Genomic DNA, 21709 nt, shown 5'->3' on the forward strand with positions numbered 1-21709 from the left:
GTTGCCTATAAGTATTTTAATCTTGAACTGTTATCTAATGAAGTAGTATGCTGTGGTATGCTTAACCATCTTTATTTTCAGAAGTTAAAAAATGTTAGGCTTATTTTGATCAACTTGCTAGAATATTTGAGAGTGAGGTCCATAAAAATCAATTGTGAGATGAATCTCAATCATGAGAAGATTTCTAATAGAGATGGTGCTAATATAAGATTTCATCACAGTAGGGATGCTATGTGCTGTCCCTGATATGAGTAGGAAATAGATATAAATTAGGTTTTCTACTCAAGACGAATTTTTTTTAATTTTTTATTGGTGTTCAATTTACTAACATACAGAATAACCCCCAGTGCCCGTCACCCATTCACTCCCACCCCCCGCCCTCCTCCCCTTCTACCACCCCTAGTTCGTTTCCCAGAGTTAGCAGTCTTTACGTTCTGTCTCCCTTTCTGATATTTCCCACACATTTCTTCTCCCTTCCCCTATATTCCCTTTCACTATTATTTATATTCCCCAAATGAATGAGAACATATAATGTTTATCCTTCTCCGACTGACTTACTTCACTCAGCATAATACCCTCCAGTTCCATCCACGTTGAAGCAAATGGTGGGTATTTGTCATTTCTAATAGCTGAGTAATATTCCATTGACTCAAGACGAATTTGCACTAATTTCACTCTTGAAAATGTTCCTAGTAATCTTTTGTATAAATGGTACAAAAGAGGTAGTGATTGCTTCATGGGGGTGGGGTTTCGGGGAGATAAGGCAAGAGGATAGAATAGAGAAGAACCTAAGAGGAGATATGATTCCTTGGGATTGCCTACTAATGTAGTTGCATGGTTGGTTTCCAGGTGTTCATTATGTTATGATGCTTTGTAACATAAATACAAAAGTGTGTGTCTATCCTGCTGTGTGCTTTCAGACACATGCCTGGAAGAATTTCCATTTTACTCCTTGTATTTCTGACTATAATTGTTGAGAATTTTTAATTTCAGGGTCCTTTTCTCTTCCTTCCTCTGAGTTTTTGAATTGGTTTGTAAAACAAGGACTTGGAAAGCTGCACATTACATTATCTATTTTATATAACTGTGGGGCAGCTACACTGCAGTCTCCTCAAAGAGAGTTAATTTGTGAAATTATTTGAATAATAATAAAATAATGGTTTATATTATTGTAAAATATTTTGAAAATGTCTACTACTCCTTTGTTCTTTTTGCATATTTTTTTTTTTATCAAAGAGTTGGTTACAGTGTTTTAGACCTAACCTTGGATTAAACCCAAGCATCATTTACTGTTTGATTTTTAAATTTTCCCAAATTAACATAAAGTAATAGAGGATGATCTCTTTTCTGCTTGGGGTCTCATTGAGGACCATAAATACAAAGATGACATTCTGACAAATGTTATCAATATTAAAGAACCACGTTCCTCATGAGCAGAAGTCTTCCTTATTGGTTTGATCCACTAGTTTAGAATGGGTCTTTATCTGAATGAGTACATTGTGTTGCATCATTATGTATCAAAGTTAGCATCCCATTTGTACCCACCCATTCCAATTTTGCTGAGTCTGACCAGCTACTGATCCCCTCTCCCCATTATTTGAAACTGGTAACTGGGAAAACCTAACTTTGCTCGACAGCTTGTTTCTAGGGGCAATCCTGTATTTTTTGCAATTCATCTGGTCCTTTCCAATTACATTTCTTGGTGATGAAACTATTTTGTCAGACTTGTGTGTGTGTGTGTACATTACTGTAGCCTAATAATATAGCTTGGTCCTGTGTAAGCATGTGGAATTTCAACATGGATACTGTTATTAGTGAATAATTACAATAGTGAAAAATCAAAGACAAGTTAAGTGTCCGTCAGTGGTGGGTGAATACATAAAACACCATATACTGGAATATTATTCACCAAGAGAGGGAGGGAAGGAAGGAAACCTGATACAGTGATTGATTCATACAATGAGGTACTATAAAATAGGTAAAATTAAGTATTGAGCTCTGTCTGTAAATGTGTCAATTGGGATAGATCTTTAGTGGGATGCAAAAAAGCAAGTCACAAAGTGATATAAATGCTTATATCACATATGTAAACTAAAATAAACACTATATTGTTCAAGGATTTATATGCATACTACAAAGTATTTTTTACTGGGTTTGAAAAGGACATACAGTTATCTGGAGGGAGAGAAGAAAAAAGATTAGGGGAAGTTGATCGAAAGAGATGTTAGTTTTGTATGTAATGGATTCTTAAAGAAGGAAAATAAGCTAATATATTACTTTTTTTAAAATTTTTATTTATGATAGTCACACAGAGAGAGAGAGAGGCAGAGACATAGGCAGAGGGAGAAGCAGGCTCCATGCACCAGGAGCCCGACGTGGTATTCAATCCCGGGTCTCCAGGATCGCGCCCTGGGCCAAAGGCAGGCGCCAAACCGCTGCGCCACCCAGGGATCCCGCTAATATATTACTTTTAAAATAATTTTAGAGTTGGGGTACCTGGGTGGCTCAGTTGGTTAGGCATCCAACTCTTGATTTTGGCTCAGGTCATGATACTAGCGTTGTGAGATTGAGCCCACACTGTCAGGCTCCACACTGGGTGTGGAGCATCCTTGGGATTTTCTCTTTCCTTCTTCCTCTGTCTCTACCCACTCCCCTCTTCAAAAAAAATAATAATAATTTTAGAGTTATTGAATACATAAAACATGTCAGACACTGTACTAAACTACAGACACACAAAGAAGCATAAAATACTAATTTCTGCTCTTAACCAGTTAATAGTCTGGTAGAGGAGACTCTAAATGAGAAAGTCACACTGGAGGGTGCAGAAGGGTGCTGTGTGTTATGTGGGATATATGCTGAGAAGTTCTTGAAAAGGGTCTGATATTGCAGTCATACAGCTACTTCTTGGCTATTGCTCCCCTAAGGGAGCTTTCCTGGGACCTTGCAGACTCAGATGCCCAGACACCACCCCCCCCCACCCCAGCTTCTTAGACAGTTGGCTCTGTAGCTGTGACTATATCATTTTTGTTTAACTTTTTCTACCAGTATAGGAGTCAAATAACACTTATACTAAGTGAAGCCAAGGAAATACTATATACATAATCAAAACATAAGAATATATTGTCCTTCTATAAGGAAAAATAATTCTCTCAGTACCCATAGTCTTCCCTGTTTTTATTTCTCCATCTTTTATATATATATAATTGAAGGCCCTTTCTTCAAGTTTTTTTTTTTTTAGAGAGATTTTAATTATTTATTCATGAGAGACACAGAGAGAGGCAGAGACATAGGCAGAGAGAAAAGCAGGCTCCATGCAGGGAGCCCGATGTGGGACTCCATCCTGGGACTCCAGGATCACACCCTGGGCAGATGCTTAACTGCTGAGCCACCCAGGCGTCCCTTCTCCATCTTTTCATAGAGACATAAATCTAAAGGAGATCTCTAAGAGAAACAATAGAACAATCATGCAGGTGGGTTAATAAATGGCATCTAATGAAGTCTTGGTGTCAAGAAAAGGAGAAGGGTGCTGTGGAAGCTGAGACACACTGGGGCATGCAAGTCCTGTTAAAGAAATTGCCAGCATTCAGATCTAGCTGATTGTTGCCATGGGAGAATACAAGCCAGTTGTTGCCAAATCGGTTTCTTCAAGAAAAGCCTGGGAGTCTTGACATTAGTTTATGATCTGCTCTCTATTTGCATTTAGTCTTTGATTTGTTCTCCACAGTCACCCAACTTTAGTTTTGGTGAGTAGTTGCTTTCTCCATTAAATTTCCTTTGTCAGAAATCAAATGGCCATATTTAATGACTCTATTTCTGGATTCTCTATTCTGTTTCATTGATTTATACACTCATTCCTTTTTCAATATCACATCTTAATGTAGATTTACTAATAAAGCTTACTGTAGTTTTATTAGAAGTCTTAAAATGAGGCAGTGTGATTCCTCTAACTTTATTCTTCTTTACTAAAACTGTTATAGCTTGTCTAGTCCCTTGCTCTTCCACATAAATTGTCGCATCAGCTAGTCTATATTTCCAAAAAAGAATAAATCCTTCTGGGATTTTGATTTGTATTGCATTAAATCTGTATAAATCAGGGGGAATTTGGCATCTTTACCATGTTGCGTCTTCTAATCTATAAACACATCATGTCTTTCTGTTTATTTACTTATTTGTATAAGGCTCTGTTAGCTGCATACAGATTTAGGATTCTTAGGATTGTGTCTTCTTGATGAATTGACCCTTTATTGAAATTGTAATATCCCTCTTCATCTCTGGCGGTTTTCTCTGCTTTGAAATATTTGCCTGATATTAATATAGCACCCCCAGCTGGGGCGCCTGGGTGGTTCAGTCAGTTAAGCATCTGACTCTTGATTTTAGCTCAGGTCATTATCTCATGGGTTGTGAGATCAAGCCCTGTGTTGGGCTCCCCGCTCAGTGGGGAGTCTGCTTGAAGATTCTCTCCCTCTGCTTCTCCCCCCTTTCGCTTTCTTTCTCCCTCTCGCTCTCTCAAAAAAAAATAAAATAAAAAGAATGAACTCCTTTTTTTTTTAATTTTTATTTATTTATGATAGTCACACAGAGAGAGAGAGAGGCAGAGACACAGGCAGAGGGAGAAGCAGGCTCCATGCACCGGAAGCCCAACGTGGGATTCGATCCTGGATCCCCAGGATCGCGCCCTGGGCCAAAGGCAGGTGCTAAACCGCTGCGCCACCCAGGGATCCCAAGAATGAATTCCTTTAAAAAAAATACATAGCACCACTAGCTTTCTTTTGATTAATGTTTGCATGGTATGTCTTCTTCCATCTTTCTATTTTCAATCTACCCTATGTAATTATATTTGAAGTGAGTTTTCTTATAGATTGCATAAAGTTGGGTTATGGTGGGGGTTTTTTTCTTTAACCCATTCTGCCAGTCTTTGTTTTAATTGGTGTGTTTAGACAATTTTTGATGTTTGGAATTAGGTCTGCGGCTGTATTGTCTTCTGCTTTTCCCTCTGTCATTCTTTTTCCCTATTCCTGCTTTCTTTGGGTTATTTGAACATTTTTAGTAATCCATTTTAGTAATCAATTTTTAGAATCTATTGTCATTTTGACTTTATCTTTTCTATGTAATATTTTAGTGGATTACAAAGAAAATACTCAGAATCCGGTTTTTAGCACTTCAATTGAAATGTAGAAACCTTCCATATACAGATACCTTCACCTTTTTCCCTTTATGCAATATCTGTCATATTATGTCTGTGTACATTGAAAATCCCATCAGGATGTTATATTTCTTTTTATTTATAACTGTCAAAGCCTATAGAAGGTACTGACAGTATACAGGACCCTAGAGATTGAGTGGGTAGGATATAGTAGTCCCTCCCTTCTATCAAGGAACATTGATCCCATGGGAAAGAAGGTTACAAGTTAATGAGGTATATAGAGTATGGATCAAGGACACAAACACTTAAGGACCATTGAAAGGACTACCCACTATACTTCAGTTTGGAACAGGAAAGTTGGATCTTTCCTGAATAGCACAGCCATATTTAGGTTGCTTTCATAACTCTCAAAGATTCCAACCTTAAATGACTCCTCTGAACTAGAAATGTTGCCTCTGCAGAAGATGTGATACCCTCATAACCATTCAAGGAAAGGTATAATGATATTGAGTGCCCACCATAGGATCTGTTTAAAGAAAACCATTGGGCATCCCGGGTGGCTCAGTGGTTTAGCACTGCCTTCAGCCCAGGGCGTGATCCTGGAGACCCGGGATCGAGTCCCATGTTAGGCTCCCTGCATGGAGCCTGCTTCTCCCTCTGCCTGTATCTCTGCCTACGTGTGTGTGTGTGTGTGTGTGTGTGTGTGTGTGTGTGTCTTATGAATAAATAAATAAAATCTTTTTAAAAAATAAAAATAAAACTATTTTGGCTGAATCACCTGAGCTATGGGTCATTTTCATTGTGTGACATTGTCTTCCCCACATAACTCTCCATTCCCCAGTTTGCATTTGAGGTAAATTTATAGACTGTTATCAGCCACCTGGAAATTATCAAAGCCTGCCTTCTTAGGCATTTTAGAGATCGTGCACTAGTTGGATACTAGTCCAATATACATTCTATAGTCCCCATAAAGCCATTGTTTCCTCAAACATGTCTTATTTACGGATATAATCTCTGTGTCATGGAATGGAATCAGCATACAAGGTGGCAAGATTATCAAGATGTCCATTACTTCATATAATTATCTTTTAAGAGCAAGGGAACTCACATTTAAAAAAAATTTAGATAAGAGAGTATTATTCCTTATTTTGCATTTGTAGAAACTGAGATTTAAGGAAGTTGAGTAGAGGGGCACCTGGGTGGCTCAGTCTGTTAAGTATCTACCTTCAGCTCAGTTCATGATCCTGGGGTCCTGGGATTGAGCTCCTCATTGGGCTCCCTGCTGAGCTCTCTCACAAATTAATTTAATTTAAAAGTCAAGTAGAATGGGCATGGACGTGTTATCCAGCTTCTGAGCATGGAGAAAGAATGTGACTCTAGCTTTTTCCATGGTGACAATCTCCGCACAAGAACATGCCCCTCACAAAGAATCTTCTCCATCCCTGTCCAGAAGAAAAGAGGAAACATAAGATGCACCTAGTGCAGAGCCCCACTTCCTAATTCACAGATGTGATATGCCCAGGTTGCTATAAAATCACCACCAGATTTAACCATGCACAAATGGTAGTTTTGTGTGTTGGCTGCTCCACTGTGTTCTGCCAACCTACAAGAGGAAAAGCAAGGCATACAAAAGGGTGCTCCTTCAGACAAAAGCATCCCTAAAAGCACCCTGAATCAAGATGAGTGGGAAACCATCCCAATAAACACATTTTGGACACAAAACAAAACCAAAAGAGCATGACCCTATCTGTTTGAGTCTGGAGCCATTACATTATGATGCTTACTGCCCCCATAGACTTGAAATGTCTGCTGTTCCCCAAGCTGCAAAAAATTACTTTAGAGGTACTTGACCCACCACCTTCCTTCTGCTTTCTGCAGGTACCCATCAGTTAAGAACTTTTCTGACTTTTAACATGTAAAACGGGCAAACTCAAGTACCTATAGACTGACCAGTCAGTAAATATATATCCCTATCCCAGCTTCTGGCAGAGCTGATATTATCTTAGGATATATTCTTTGACTTAAAAAAAAAAAAAATGAAGAGTGATGAGGAAGTCTTCCTATCTCATTCTATCAGGTCCTTAGTGTCAAAAACAAAGGCATCACAAAAAAAGAGAACTCAAAACCAATATCCCTTATGAATATAGGTGAAAAAAATCTTCAAGAATACTAGCAAACCAAATCCACAAGCATATACAAAGAATTATATACTGTAACCAAATGGAATTTATCCCAGGAATACAAAGTTGGTCAACAAAGGAAAATCAGCCAATATAATACACCCTATTAACAGATAAAGGGAGAAAAAAACCACTTCAATAGATGCGGAAAAAGCACTGGACAATAGTCAACATTCTTTCATGATAAAACCATTCAACAAACTAGGAATAGAAGGGAATTTCCTCAACTTAATAAAGGACATCTATGAAAAACACAGAGCTAATGATGAAAGACTGAAAGCTTTCTCCCCTAAGATCAGAATAAGATGAGGATGTCCCTGCTCTTACCACTTTTATTCAACATTGTACTGCCTAAGCAGTTAGGCAAGAAAAAGTAATAAAAGGCATACAGACTAAAAAGGAAGAAAAAACTATATTTGCAGATGATATAAATTTATAAAAACTGAAAACTCTATAAAATCCACCAAAGATTATGAGAGCAAAGGAATTCAAATGTCTAGAATACAAGACAAAGGAAAAAAATAGATCAATTGAACTTCATCAAAATTTAAAAACCCTTGTACTTCAAAGGACATTATCAAGAAAGCAAAAACAATCCACAGGGAGAAAACATTTGCAGACCTTGTATCTGATAAGAATCTAGTACCCACAATATAAAAAAAACTGTTAGTACTCAATAATAAAAAACCTACAAAATAAAAAGATCTGTAAATATTTTGGATCAGTCCTTTCATCCTAACAAGGTCTTTTGCAGAACAAAAGTTTTAGTTTGATGAATTCCAGTTTATCAATATTTTTTCCTTTGGTTGTTTATGCTTAGGGGTGATATCATGCTTTTGATGTCTATGGATGTCCAGTTGCTCCAACACTCTCTGTTGAGAAAGTTATCCTTCTGCCATTGAAATGCTTTTGCACCTTTGTCAAAATCAGTTGGCTATCTGATAAGGGATTTGTGTCTAGAATATTTATAAAGAACTCTTACAACTAAAAAAAAAAAAAAAAAAAAAGAACTCTTACAACTCAACAATAAAAAGAAAAATAACCCAACCAAAAAAACGGGCAAAGAATTTTGAACATTTCTCCAAAGAAGGTATACAACAGACCAATAAGCACATCATCATTAGTCATTAGAAAAATGCAGATCATGGGCAGCCCGGGTGGCTCAGCGGTTTAGCGCCGCCTTTGGCCCAGGGCCTGATCCTGGAGACCCGGGATCGAGTCCCACGTCGGGCTCCCTGCATGGAGCCTGCTTCTCCCTCTGCCTGTGTCTCTGCCTCTCTCTCTCTCTCTCTCTCTGTGTCTCTCATGAATGAATAAATAAAGGTTTTAAAAAAAAAAGAAAGAAAAATGCAGATCAGAACCTCAATGAAATACCACTTCATACCATCTAGGATAGTTATAATAAAAAATAATAATAATCTGATGATATGGAGGAATTGGACCCTTCCTACACTGCTGGTGGGAATATGAAATTATGTAACCACTTTAGAAAACTGTTTAGTAATTCCTCAAAATTATAAATATAGGGGCACCTGGGTGGCTCAGTCGGTTAAGCGTCTGCCTTCGGTTCAGGTCATGATCCCAGAGTCCTGGGATCAAGCCCCATGTCGGGCTCCCTGCTCTGTGGGGAGCCTACTTCTCCCTCTCCTCCCTGCTCATGCTCTCTCTCACTATCTCACTCTCTCAAATAAATAAATTTTATAAATTTTTTTAAGTTAAATATAGTTACCATATGATCTAGCAATTACTCCTAGCTACATATCCAGAAAATTAAAAACTCAAGTTACTTGTTTAAAGCAACATTATTCACAGTAGCCAAAAGGTAGAAACAATCCAAGTAGCCATCAACAAATGAATGGATAAGAAAATATGGTATATCCGCAATACTATTTAGCTTTAAAAATGAATAAAGTATTGACTCATGATACACCATGAATGAATGTTGAAGGAATTGTGCTAAGTGAAAGAAGGCAGACAAAAAAGACCACATATTGTATGATAGCATTTCATGATTTCATTCCATTCTGGAAATGACCAGAATAGAAAAATCCATCAAAATAGAAAGTTGATTAGTGGTTGCCAGGAACTGAGGAGAAGGGGGAATGGGGAGTGACTATGTATAGGTGTCAGCTTTGGGGGCAGGGAATGAAATGTTCTGGAATTAGACATAGTGGTGATAGTTGCACAATTCTGTGAATATACTAAAAACTGCTGAATTGTATACTTTAAAGGGATGAATATTATGTGACCTACATCTCCATTTTAAAAAGGTATGGGAAATTACACTGGAGAAACAATCTTAGTGAAATACTGAAAGATAAAGCCGATTTGCAAAATATGATCTATAAAGTTGTAAAATTAGGGGATTCCTGGGTGGCTCAGCAGTTTAGCACTTGCCTTCAGCCCAGGGCGTGATCCTGGAGTCCCAGGATCGAGTCCCACATCAGGCTCTCTGCATGGAGCCTGCTTCTCCCTCTGCCTGTGTCTCTGCCTCTCTCTCTCTCTCTCTCTCTCTGTGTGTGTGTCTCTCATGAATAAATAAATAAAATCTTTAAAAATAATAATAATAAATTTGTAAAATTAGAGGGTGCCTGAGTGGCTCAGTCAGCTAAGCATCCGCCTTTGGCTCAGGTCATGATTTCAGGGTCCTGGGATTGAGCCCCTCATCAGGCTCCCTACTCAGCGGAGAGCCTGCTTCTCCTTCACCCTCTGCCACTCTCCCTGCTTATGCACATGCTCTCTGTCAAATAAATAAATTTTTTTTTTAAGTTATAAAATTAGTTCAGCCCTTCACATAACTTGTGAGAGAAGTCAGATCTGAGTCTTTTCTCTTTGTGACTGCCTTTCGCTTCTGGACACCTTTAGCACTTAACATGTCAGAATTTATCTTTTTTTATTTTTTCAGGTGTCTATGGTTTTGGAATTTAAGTACATAATAGTATATTATAACCATTAATCATCCATTTTGAAAAGGCTACAAATCTAATTTTGGATCCTTGAAAAATAAGCAAATTAAAATGAGTGGCTTGACCAACTTCTTGCCCTTTGGTAGGATCAGTGCTGAATCTCCAGAAGCAGAGCCAGCAATCCTGACCCACTTTCCCTCCGTGTGCTAGGAAGAAAGCTTGGTGTTTAAGGCCGAAGGGTCTGTTCATATAGTCTAAAAAGTGGGAACATCATCCCCTTTTATAGATGGGAAGCTAAAGGCCAAAAAGACCATCCCCAAGGCTACTGCTACTGTCCTATCTTTACCCACAGCTTGTTCTCAGCCTTCCTCCAAAGGTCAAAAGTTGCCTTTAAAAAAGTGCTCCCAGGGTGGGGGTGACTGGGTGACGGGCACTGAGGGGGGCCCTTGATGGGATGAGCAATAGGTGTTATGCTATATGTCGGCAAATTGAACTCCAATTAAAAAAAAAAAAAGTGCTCCCATCACGAAATTTAAATAAAAACAACTGGTAATGGTAGACTGCCTTACTGCCTTCTCAGCCTTTCCCTCAGTCTGAACTGATGACAGTAGGGCAGGTAGTGTCCCCACCTTACAGATGAAGGAACAGAACTTGAGAGGCATCATGATGGCAGAGGTCCCACAGCTAGTGGGTGTCTGAGCCAAAGCCAACTGTCTTGCCTTCTCCCCTGCTATCTCCATTGTAATGCTGAACCTGATAAGACAGTTACCTATTTTCCTCTTCCTGTGAAGATCCTAGCTGCTGTATACACAAGGCCCTGTGAGCTCCCCAGAAAAGGGTGCTGGAAAGCCAACATTCACAGCACTGGCCGTGGGGCACCAAAAGCCATGTATCTTGTGACATAACCTAAGAAGACTGGGTTACATGTTACAGGTTAAAAAACGAGCAACAGGGAGGCCATGTCAGCAGGATGGACAAGAAATGATGATAGTTGAACCAGGATCCCTGGAGATGGACAGAGAAGCAGGGAGGAGTTCAACCTTTGGGCAGGAGACAAGTGATACAGCAGCACATAAGTGCAACAGACCTGAGTCCTCAGCCAGGCCCGGCTACTCGTCAAGGTGGTTATGGCTCTGAGCCTCTGTTTCTCATCTGTAAAGTAGGTATATGCAATGATGTTTAATGTCCCTGGGCGCTGTTATATGCCCAAGAAATAGTGGTTGAAACCCAGCACCTGATTGTGAAGGAGGCCTCTTTCCAGGCAGTGGAGCCTGACCACCTGTCAGAATGTGATCCTGGCCCCATCTTACATTTTCAAAAGTTTAACTTCTTGAATAACTTTTTTTTTAATTGCAAAGGACTCTGCTACTTTTTTTGTTTTGTTCTTTAAGATTTATTTGAGAAAGAGAGAGAGCATGAGCCAGGGGGTAGGAGCAGAGAGAGAGGGAGGAGACTCCTTGCTGAGCAGGGAGCCAGATATGGGGCTCCATCCCAGGACCCTGGAATCATGATCTGAGCCAAGACAGCCAGCTTAACTGACTGAGCCACCCAGGCGCCCCAATTGAATAACTTTATATATGACGACGACACTGACAGGACAGGGCCATGCAAGGGGCCCCAGGAACTATAAAAAGCATGTTTCTACAGGCTGTGTCATGGTTTATATTTTCTACCTTTGGTGAAAAACCAAAGGAGAGCCCCAGGGCATTAGCTGTCCCCCTCAGGGGCTGTGCTGCTAAACAGGTAAAGCACTCCTTGGGAAAGTCAGCCCCTCACCCACCACAGGAAAATTGCATTATGTTCAGCCTATCTACTGAGTATAAACCTAAGTCAGAGTCTTCTGACACACCGAAGTAGAGGAAGCTGCCTTTTGCTATCTTCTTCTGTCCATCATCTTGAAGACCTATGACAGGAAGAGCAGGAGACTCTTCTTCAAAAGACCTGGCCCATTCGAGCCTGTTTCTTTCACTTAAGGAGTTATGGAACCTTGTAAGTCCCTTCAAATGGCTGGCCTCAGGGATCTGCACTTTACTTTGGGGCCTGCAAAAGTACCTAACAGACACTTTATCTTATCTGTGAATATGTCTTTCAGCTCTGTGCAGTGTGTCTAGAAGACTTCAAGCCTCGAGATGAGTTGGGCATTTGTCCATGTAAGCATGCCTTCCACAGAAAGTGAGTATTGGTGTGGAATTTTTTAAAGGGACCTCAGTTGGGACGCCTGGGTGGCTCAGCGGTTTGGCGCATGCCTTCAGCCCGGGGCATGATCCTGGGGTCCCAGGATCAGGTCCTACATTGGTCTCCCTGCATGGAGCCTGCTTCTCCCTCTGCCTCTGTCTCTGCCACTCTCCCTCTCTCTGTGTCTCTCATAAATAAATAAAATCTTTTTTAAAAAATAAAAATAAAATAAAGGGACCTCAGTTTGAGGCACATCAAGCAACATGTGGGCTTGGGGCAGTGCCAGGCAAGCTTGACAGCTTCATGATTGATCTATAATGCAGAAAGCTGAACTACTCTATAGGGTGAGGGGTGTGCAATTGTACATGTGACATAAGGGATCCGGGTGGTGGAACATGACCACGAGGCAGGACTTTGGGCACAGGGCCAGATAAGCCCACACCTCCTTAGAGCCCAGGCTAGAAAGAGCTACTTAACTGGAACTTTCCAACAAAAGTTTCTATTACTAAAAACTTATTTTAATCAAAACCATCATTATTTTAAATCAAGATAAAGTTATGAATACAAATAGCGTAAGATCATCTCCCATGCAGACATATTAATATTCCCTCTTCTTTCACAATTTTCTTTTTATTTCTATTAAAAAGTTATTTTTTCTACTTCCCACCACCCTCCTCAGTATATTTCATTCTTTAAAAAGTTGTGGATAATTTGAGGATATTGCACACTGACTGCGGTTTCTTAGTATCACCTTTTGGAAGACTAGGGGCTCTGGTCTGCCTGTTGGTGGAGCTGCTTGGGACCTGGGTGTTCACATGGCCCCCAGCAATAAGGGACAGAGGTGTTCAACCCATGAGGCATGTGGGCAGGGGGCACCATAAGTATGGGCCTCACATCTTCCTCCTGTGTTGTCTTGCCCTGCAGGTGCCTTATTAAGTGGCTGGAGGTTCGGAAGGTGTGTCCACTGTGCAACATGCCAGTTCTGCAGCTGGCCCAGCTGCACAGTAAGCAGGACCGTGGACCACCACAGGGGCCCCTGCCTGGGGCAGAGAACATTGTATAGCTCCCCCAAGGATCAAACTGCTGCGGGATCCGATGTCCATGTGGAGTCAGGAGGAACACAAGCGGTCTCTGTGTTGGCTGCTCTACCTGGGGCACCAGCTGCCACTTCCTTGCCTCATGAAGAACTCGGGCCAGCTAAGCTGGGAACCCAGACTTCTGGGTCTTGTGACAACCAAAGCACGCTGACACTACCCCATGCCAAGAGAAGAGGAGCAGACGATGAATGAGCCTTCAGGTTATGTTCAAGAAATTTCACGAGGGTCTCTTGCTGACGCCATTACTCTGTCTCCCAGATACTTATCTCCGTATCAAGGTGAATCTTTATCAAGCAGAAGGGAAGATAAACAGAACTGTTAGAGAAGGGAACTGAGAGCAGGTCTTTAAAGCCACCCCCACCCCCCACCTTGTGGACAGATGAGCTTCTATGCAGACCATGCATGCCTTTGCAGCAGCAGACCCTCCTGGCAGGCCCTGAGCCAAGTAAAACCAGCAGTTACCTCAGCTGAAGCACGACTGGTTGCCAGTAATTGGTGAGGCAGTGCCAACAAGGCTTTTCACATTATGTTCCTTTGATAAGGTCATCTTGGAACCCAAGGGCTTTGGTTACCAGAGCAGCAGTGCCCCTCGCCACCCCTTTTCCCTCAAGTTCACAACACTTGCTTATCAAATCATCTAAGAACATTAGATGTGCTCAGAAAGGCCTGGTCAGAAGCCATTTCCTCTTATTTACCCCCGTGACTCCCCAATGAGCCCCAGCCAAGCTGCCCATGAGGAGCCCCAGCCAGGCAGGGTTGGGCCTCTGAGCCCATGCTGTCCCTGTGACCCAGGGGACCTCAGAGTGCCACCCATGCCCCCATGTACACAGCGTGGTTCCAGAGCAGCTGCTAGTCTCAGCCCACTGCCTTGGTAAGGAGCTGCTGTGAGCTCCTCATAGGGCTCCCAAAGGGAGCTCCTTCCTGAGAACGACTAGTCTTCCCAGCCCTGCTGAGATGGGAGGATGCTGACCCCCTTGCCTCGCCCCCTCCTTCCCTGTTTTCTTCCCTCTTACCCTGTTTCTACTTTAGAGAAAATGCCTGTCGTGACTTTCTAACAATTTAAAGCATCTGAAATAAGATCCTTATGTAATTCTGAAACCAGGGATCCCCTTGAAATTGTAAATAGTGTCAGGAAGCTCCTGCAGGGTTCACCCGCTGGTGTGTGCCTCACTATTCAGACTTGGAGAGGAGTAATTGAAAGTGTCTTTATAGGAGAGAAGCAAACACATGCTGCTCTTTGGCTTTCTGTCCAATGTTTCTAGAAATGACTCCAGTCTGTTTGGATTCATGAATACTGTACAAATTAGCTATCGGAAGTGGCTTTAGGTCAGCTAGAACGTTCTTTTCCACAGCCCTGCTTTCTACCTCCACCTGTCAAGGGTGGACTCCTAGTCAACAGCTTTGCCTCTGCTCCATGCCCCAGGGGTGAGTGGGAATATCTCATTGGAAATGTGGTCTGCGTGGTTTGGAGAGAGGATGGAAGAAGCTTTGCTATTCTATTCACGGCATGTCTCCAGGGATTTTTCCTGGAATCCGTCTTAGAATGGGAGAGGAAACCTGTCCTTGGCTCAGGTGCCTGGGGTCAGAGGAGGAAAATCCCCCACGAGCCTAGGAAAGTGCTGGGCAGAATCCAGCTTGGAAAATTACAAATCCAGTTGGTCAGCATTGGCGGTTTCCTCCGTGTGACCTATTCATGGCACGCCAACTGGCTGCTGCTTAAACAGGGCAAAGGAAGTGTGGGTATCTTTATATGAAAGCCTTAGCCTGTTGGGCATCCTTGAAGAGAACCTTTCGTGCGCTACCTTCACCATTTCTGGGTTCTGTGTTGGTAGCACGATGGAGTTGAATTCTGCAAAGCACCCAGTTTACAGTGAAAGGTTTCCAGTGACCAATGTGAGAAATAAGCCTGCTTCTGGAGTAGCCTCATTAGTGGCCAACACCATTTCCCATGGAATGGCCCTGGGACAAATCTCACCTTGTCGTTATGGGGTTCAAACAGTAAAGAGAATTTCTCCCCTCAAAGGAGGAATTCTTGTGCTTTAATCTGCAAATGATTTCAGCTCACAGTTTCAGCAGGATTATTACCGATTGGTTGCAGCCTTTTCCTATTCCTGTGCATCAGTATGAGGAGACCGCCCCACAAGTCTCTGAATGTGTAGGGAGGTATGAGGAGTTTGTTTCCCTGTATCCCAGGAAGCCAAAGTCGACATAGTGCATAGTTCCCGCTGGCCGTTTGAGAAAAGCCAAGAATGCTGTGCACTCTCCACTGGGCACCAACCCCCCTGAGGTTCCATTAACATGACCTCGACACCTGTGAGGTAGAGTGCTTTTTAAATGCAGCTCTTCCGTCAGGGTGGGGCTGGCTGTGGAGCGGTCAGTGTTCCTCTGCTCCTACTCACTGTCCTTTCTGGGCTCTGTGTCTCACTGCAGCATGGCTAGTGCCACTCACAGTAGTTCATGCGACTCTTAGTAACACAACCTGAAGCACTCACGCCCCACATTGGGTCCTCCTCCAGGACTCTGCACTGCCAAAACTGCCAATGGCCAGTACTTAATTTACATCTTCCTTTTATTCTGATTAAAACACAGCTTTCTATGGCCAAATTTAAATCTCCATCTGGACATTTTTTTTAAAGAATGAATTAAGGGCCCCTTCGTATTCTTGACACAGGCTAACACAGTGAGGCACCCTAGCCGCATCGGTCTTTTGTTGGTGACCTTTTGTTAACTGTAGACACATGGGGATTCTGCTGTGCTCTTGGGCCACTGGCTGGTGACATGGCAGTTTTTCTACTTTCTCTTAATGTGTCTTAAGCAGGTCAAAGATTGGATGTTACTTGTGTGCTGTGGGTTAAAAGAACCTAACTCAGCCCCAACTGAACTCCATGGGAGGCTGCATCATTACCTAGTTATTGCTAGGGGTACAGATGAACTCAGCTGGCTTCAGAAACAGGGAACAAAACCAGCCTGACTTGATTCCTGAATGAGTAGGCCTAAGATACTGTCCTCTGCCACTTCTCTTTGCCACAGTGTGATTTGGCTGGGCCTGTCCTTAGCCAGCCAGTAAGGTCCTTGTAGCTTGTGCCCACCAAGGTAGGGAACAGGACAAGACAGAAATGGCCAGATGGGAGCAGATGGCCCATGGGGAAGTCTGGGGTGAGGAATACAGGGTACATCCTATCTTTGCCAGATAGCCTGTTCATGATATGTCTTAACAAATGAAGATCCTTTTCCCCAGTGCCAAGTCCCTTGGGCCCATTAGAGGAAGGGTTTGTCCCTTTCCACAGCCCTACTTCAAAGCCTGTCACCTCCATGGCCTGGTCCTGCTCTAAGCTATTCTGAAGAACTGTAGTAATTTTCTGGAAGTCTGAGAATTACAAAATGAACACAGGGAGGTATCCCCAGAGCTCCAGACAGAAAAAGTGCTCAGTGATTTGAATCACCCCATGCCATCCAGCAGCTATTTGTCTTTATGTAAGTTAGCCTCTCAAAGCTGGTTTCCTTATCCACACCTAAGAATTTTAATAGCATCTTCGCAGGTTCTTGTGAGGACCAGCCGTGTCCCAAGTCTGGTGGGCAGTAGGCCTGGGGTTGTGAAAGCTCCTTACTATAGGCAACATCAAGCAGGTCACCTGGGGCTCCTCAGTAGTTCGGGTGGCAACAGAACCTCAGCAGGAGCCTCCTGATGGACACGTGCTCCCCCTGGGGTCTGGGTTTGCCTGACTCCCTTCCTTTTCCTCTTGAGATCTTCCCTAGTCACCTCCGTGAACCGTTGCCCATAGTGCTCCCTGAATGCCATTCCTTAAGTTTTTGAATAGTTCACAAATCATAGTCTTCCTTGCATCCCTGACCTGGCAAGCCCAACTTTATCACCCTTCGAATGCTTTTAGTTTGTTCCATGTAGATCCTTCCAGTGACCACTTGTGCATATACCAGTGAATACACACATGTGCTTGTGTGTACATAATTTTTTTTAACTCATGTGGTACCAGACCAGTATATCCAAGGACCATTCCTGTTAATGGGCGAAGAGCCATCCCAGAAGGCAGAGTATCTATAAAAAGTGAGCCCATAACTGGGGGATGTTTTTGCAATCACATTCCTTTTTGAATAAGGCATTACTTTTTATTGATTGCAGCAGATACTGGAATTCTAGTTTCCATACAAAGCAGAAACATCAATCCCTCCCCGGCCCTTACCACACACATGCTCGGATAATATGTGAGCACAACCAGTTTCCAGACTGGCTTTCTGGTTTGTGACAGGACACTCAAGAGTAGGCTCTGCCCCATTGCTGAGAGCAGCAGTGCAGGCCTCTGGTTCAGGTCCAGCAGCCTTTGCAGGAGCCTGAACAAGCTGCTCCCTGCCACCCCTGCCAAACCCTGAGGAGGTGATGTCCAGCTCCAACTGCCATTTCTTAGGCGAGCTCCTGTGTTTTTGAGGCAGCAGTTTGAGAAACAGCAGCAACTGAAGCCTGACGCAACCTTCTGTTTGGGGGTAGGGGGGAAAGATGTCTCAGATGATGCTAAGCAGGTAGGTGGATGGTCTCCTCAAAATTAACCATAGATCAACACAGTGTCCATATTTGAGGTCATGGTTTTGCTACCTTTCCCTCCCCACTCTATATGCACAAAAGAAAATGCTTCCCATAGAATTTTCTCCATTTGACAATAGAAATGACTCCACCAGTCATATCTTCTTTCAAGGAAAAAAAAAAAAAAGTCCGTTTTTGCCCCTGCAGGAGATAAAGCTGCTTCCTCCAAGTATTCCTGTGAGAAGGGGCAGGACTCCTGCCTTTTGGTCCTCGCCTACATCCCTGGCATCCTGCCTTCCCTAGGATTAAAAGTGCAACGTGGGCCCTAATCTGAAACTTGAAGTTTATATGAAATGCCACCCTTCTGTTACTTGAGTATCTCGTCCTAGGTTCAACGGTCTTCCACATTAGCTGTTACGAACTTAAGAGATGAACAGGTCTAAATTCTGGTGAAATCTGCAGTTGAAAACTGGAAGTGGTTTTTAGTAGATAAAACGAATGAAAGATCCCACAAGCCATGGAATGTGCTTCCATTTGAGTGGGAGTATTAGGAGAAAAATAGAAATAGAGGGGCTTGTTCAGTGTTCACCTTTATAGCCCAACTTGTTGCAAGATGCAAACAGTTCCACTTTTAAACCAAGCATTGCACCCTTGGCTAACTAATCCAGCACTCACTTTGCAGCTCTTGGGTCAGGGAGAACACCCATCCTGCTCCAGGGACATGGACCTAGCATGTGGTCCCCACCAGTGTCAAGGGACCTGTCTAGTCTGCTGAAGCTCCCCTCTGCTCGCTGTGCCAGGACAAGCCTGGTGGACCTGTGTCTAGGGCCAGCTGCACCTGGGCCTTCCATGTGCCCCTCCCCTCCCAGACCCTGCTAGAGCAGGTGGGGCCAGTGTTAGGAAGTCCCTCCTGGTGAGGGCCTGGTCTTCCAAAGTGTTCCTGATAACTGTCCTCTCTGCGTTTCTATGACATCATTGCCGCAAGGGGGGTAGTTTAAGTCCTCTAGTTTAGCCTACTGGGTTTTATTCACTAGATATTATTGTATAATTCCCTCAAAAAAAAAGGTTTATGAAATGCTGAGCCTCAGGTTTCATAGACGTGTTTGTACACTAAGAATTCTGCAGCAGAATATTTTTAAACATTCGCAGTTTTTTGTAAGCTATATTTTTGTATATTTAATTGCTATTTTAAAATTTTAATGCATTTTTTGCTAATTACTCTTGTTTTAAAAACAAAACATGCATGTAATGGACTTAAATGTAAATAAAAAGCAGGTTTTGAAAATACTTTGAGTATGTACCCTTCAACTCCAAGGGGCCTGAGGTCATCTACACCCCACTTAAGCCTGTTTAGCAAGAGTTGGAAAGTCCAGGTGAAGGGCTCTGATCAAAGTGAGCTGGTCACCAACAACACAGGATTGTGATGAAAGAGTTTGTGGCCTGCACCTCCCATGGGGTGGGGTTGCGGGGTCAAGGGTGAGGAGAGCACCAGGTCACAGGGAGAAAGAGGTCAAGGGCCTACCTGCCACCCTGACTTCAGCACTGCAGATATGGCTGGACACACTAGTGCTCTAACCAATATGGACCACAGTGCTCAAGGGGGTTGAGGTGGTGGACTAGCCCACATGTTCCCCCTCTAGCTACAGCTCAGGCTCACAAATATTCGTATTCTGTTAGAAGAAAACACCTCTTGGACCAAAGCCATCCTGTGGCAACTGCCATTGCCCCTCACCACCCCTCACTAGGGTCCCTGCAGGTCAGCTTTGACCTAGTAGCCTGGGGGAAAGCGCTCCCCTCAAGGCCATCCCTGGCCCTGCCACAAATCTGGGCCACTTCTTAAACCCCCTCTGGATGCAGGTGCCTGGAGAACAACTCTTCTCCAGCAGCCGGGGCTGCAGACCCTGCCAGCCCCTTCTCGGACCACTTTCTCTGCAGCCTTTTCCTTCTCTGCCCATCTTGTAACGGTTACTCTCACTCTACCTTCACGCTCACTAGAGTCCCATCTAGATACACATCATTCTCAGGTCTGAAATCTCGAATTCCAAATATCCAGCCGCCTTTCTGTATCAGAATCATGGTCCAAAGCCAAGCCTCCCCAACCAAGCCTGGGTGCCCTCCCAGACTCCCTCATCCTAGCCAATCCCCACGTCCCAGCACTCAGCCCTCTGCGCCGTCTCTTGCCCCAGTCTTGGTTCAGGCCGCCCCTCACACATGGAAGGGGACCCTCGGACTACCTCAAGGGCAGACTGGGAGGAGCGCTGCTGGAAGGGGCAGTGGTGCCTGGAGAGAGGAGTTTGTTTACGAGCATCTCACAAGCCTGACGTAGTGAAGCGACAGTAAACTGGGATCAGGCTCAGGGAAGAGAATGTACAGAGATGGCCTTGGGAACACTCAGTGGTGGAGGGGAAGGCAGTCCCTGCCTGGGGCCACAGCTCAGAGGCAAAGGCTGGGAGGGGCCACCACCTTGACGACTGCTTGGGGAGGTCCGCCACCGCGCCTGTGTCCTCTGAGGAGCAGCCGCCGGCACAGCGCAGGCAGCAGCGGCCCAGGAGGCAGAGGGAACCGCGAGCGGGAGCGGGCCGCTGTGTGAGAACTGAGGGCACGAAGGCTTAGAGGCCACTCACTGGGCGCACAGGAGGCGGCTGAGCACAGAATGCGGCGAAGTCAGGGAGGCAGCTTCTCAGGGGCAGGAAGGGCGGGTGCGCGGAAGTGGAAGGAAGGTCCGCGCTGTGCAGGAGACGGGCTCCGCCTGCCCGAGCTGTGTGACCTCGGGGTTAACACACGCTACAGGGAGGCCAGCCGCGGGAAGCTCTGGCTGCTCACAGCCTCGTGAGCACAGCCCGCGGTGCGGGGGCCAGGGCTCCTAGGAAGCGGGCTCCCTCCCTCCCTCCCTCCACTACCTTCTCTGTGCATCAGCGAGTAGGCAGTGACACTCTCTTTGGAGGTTGCGCAGAATGTGGGGCCTCCAAGCAAGCGTCTGAGGGCTGAGGGACAGGATTAGAGGGGCCTCCGGCTGAGGACCCCAAGCCCCACAGGGGTGGCAGCAGCAGAGAAGCCAATCACCACCCGGAGGCCACAAGTCCCATCCCCGCAGGGTCCCCCCAGTTCTGCTGCCTGTGCCAGGCTGGCAGCACCAACAACCCACAGATGCCCAAGTGCGTGAAGGGGCGCCCGTGGGAAGCTGCTGCCCACAGGTGGCACATGCCTCTGCTGCCCCCACGTGGCCAACACAGGAGGTGCCAAGGGATCCAGCCCTCCTCCCTTAGCGACCAGGCCTGGCCCTTGGGTGGCCCTAGGCCCTGGACCCTTCCCTTCTGACCCTTGGAACCTTCCCTCCAGATCTCCCTCCCCCAGGCACAAAGAGGCTGTAGAGCCTTGAGGCTTCTTTCTAGTTCAAAGGGTGCTTTATACAGACCCTTTGTTACCTTCAACAGCGATGCAGGCACAAAAATACACAGAAGACTCAAACGTTGCTCTATCTCCAAGGGGAAGGGTTTTTTAAATTATTCTGCACAGCAGAAAGAAAACATTCCAAGTCAATCTCTACCAAGACTCCATCTTAAAACCTGACTCTGCTCAAGCGGCCTTTCGAGCCTGCATGTGCAGCCCTCGTGCAGCCCTACCGAGTCAGCCTGCCTGGCAATTTCTGGCAAGTAAAGACCCCAAGTGGGAGG

At 44.3% G+C, this 21709-nt stretch overlaps 1 protein-coding gene and 1 pseudogene across 4 annotated transcripts in view; both read left to right on the top strand.

Annotated features, from left to right (window-relative positions):
* The window catches only part of RNF24 (ring finger protein 24), an 81508-nt gene extending 62186 nt beyond the window's left edge, over nucleotides 1–19322 (top strand). For 2 of the 4 annotated variants that reach the window (XM_025469402.3, XM_025469401.3), the window contains 2 exons: nucleotides 12322–12401; nucleotides 13329–19322. In XM_025469402.3, coding sequence (XP_025325187.1) covers nucleotides 12322–12401; nucleotides 13329–13467 — 219 coding nt within the window. In that variant the 3' untranslated portion in view covers nucleotides 13468–19322. Of the gene's footprint in view, nucleotides 1–11162; nucleotides 11351–12321; nucleotides 12402–13328 lie in introns of all 4 variants that reach the window. The other 2 variants (XR_007405709.1, XM_035706090.2) reach the window with 2 other exon arrangements.
* LOC125753575 (40S ribosomal protein S27-like) lies at nucleotides 3–8333 on the top strand (annotated as a pseudogene).
* Nucleotides 19323–21709: the final 2387 nt, after the last annotated feature.

This window comes from Canis lupus, chromosome 24 (assembly GCF_003254725.2).
Source record: "Canis lupus dingo isolate Sandy chromosome 24, ASM325472v2, whole genome shotgun sequence".
Taxonomy (NCBI): domain Eukaryota; kingdom Metazoa; phylum Chordata; class Mammalia; order Carnivora; family Canidae; genus Canis; species Canis lupus.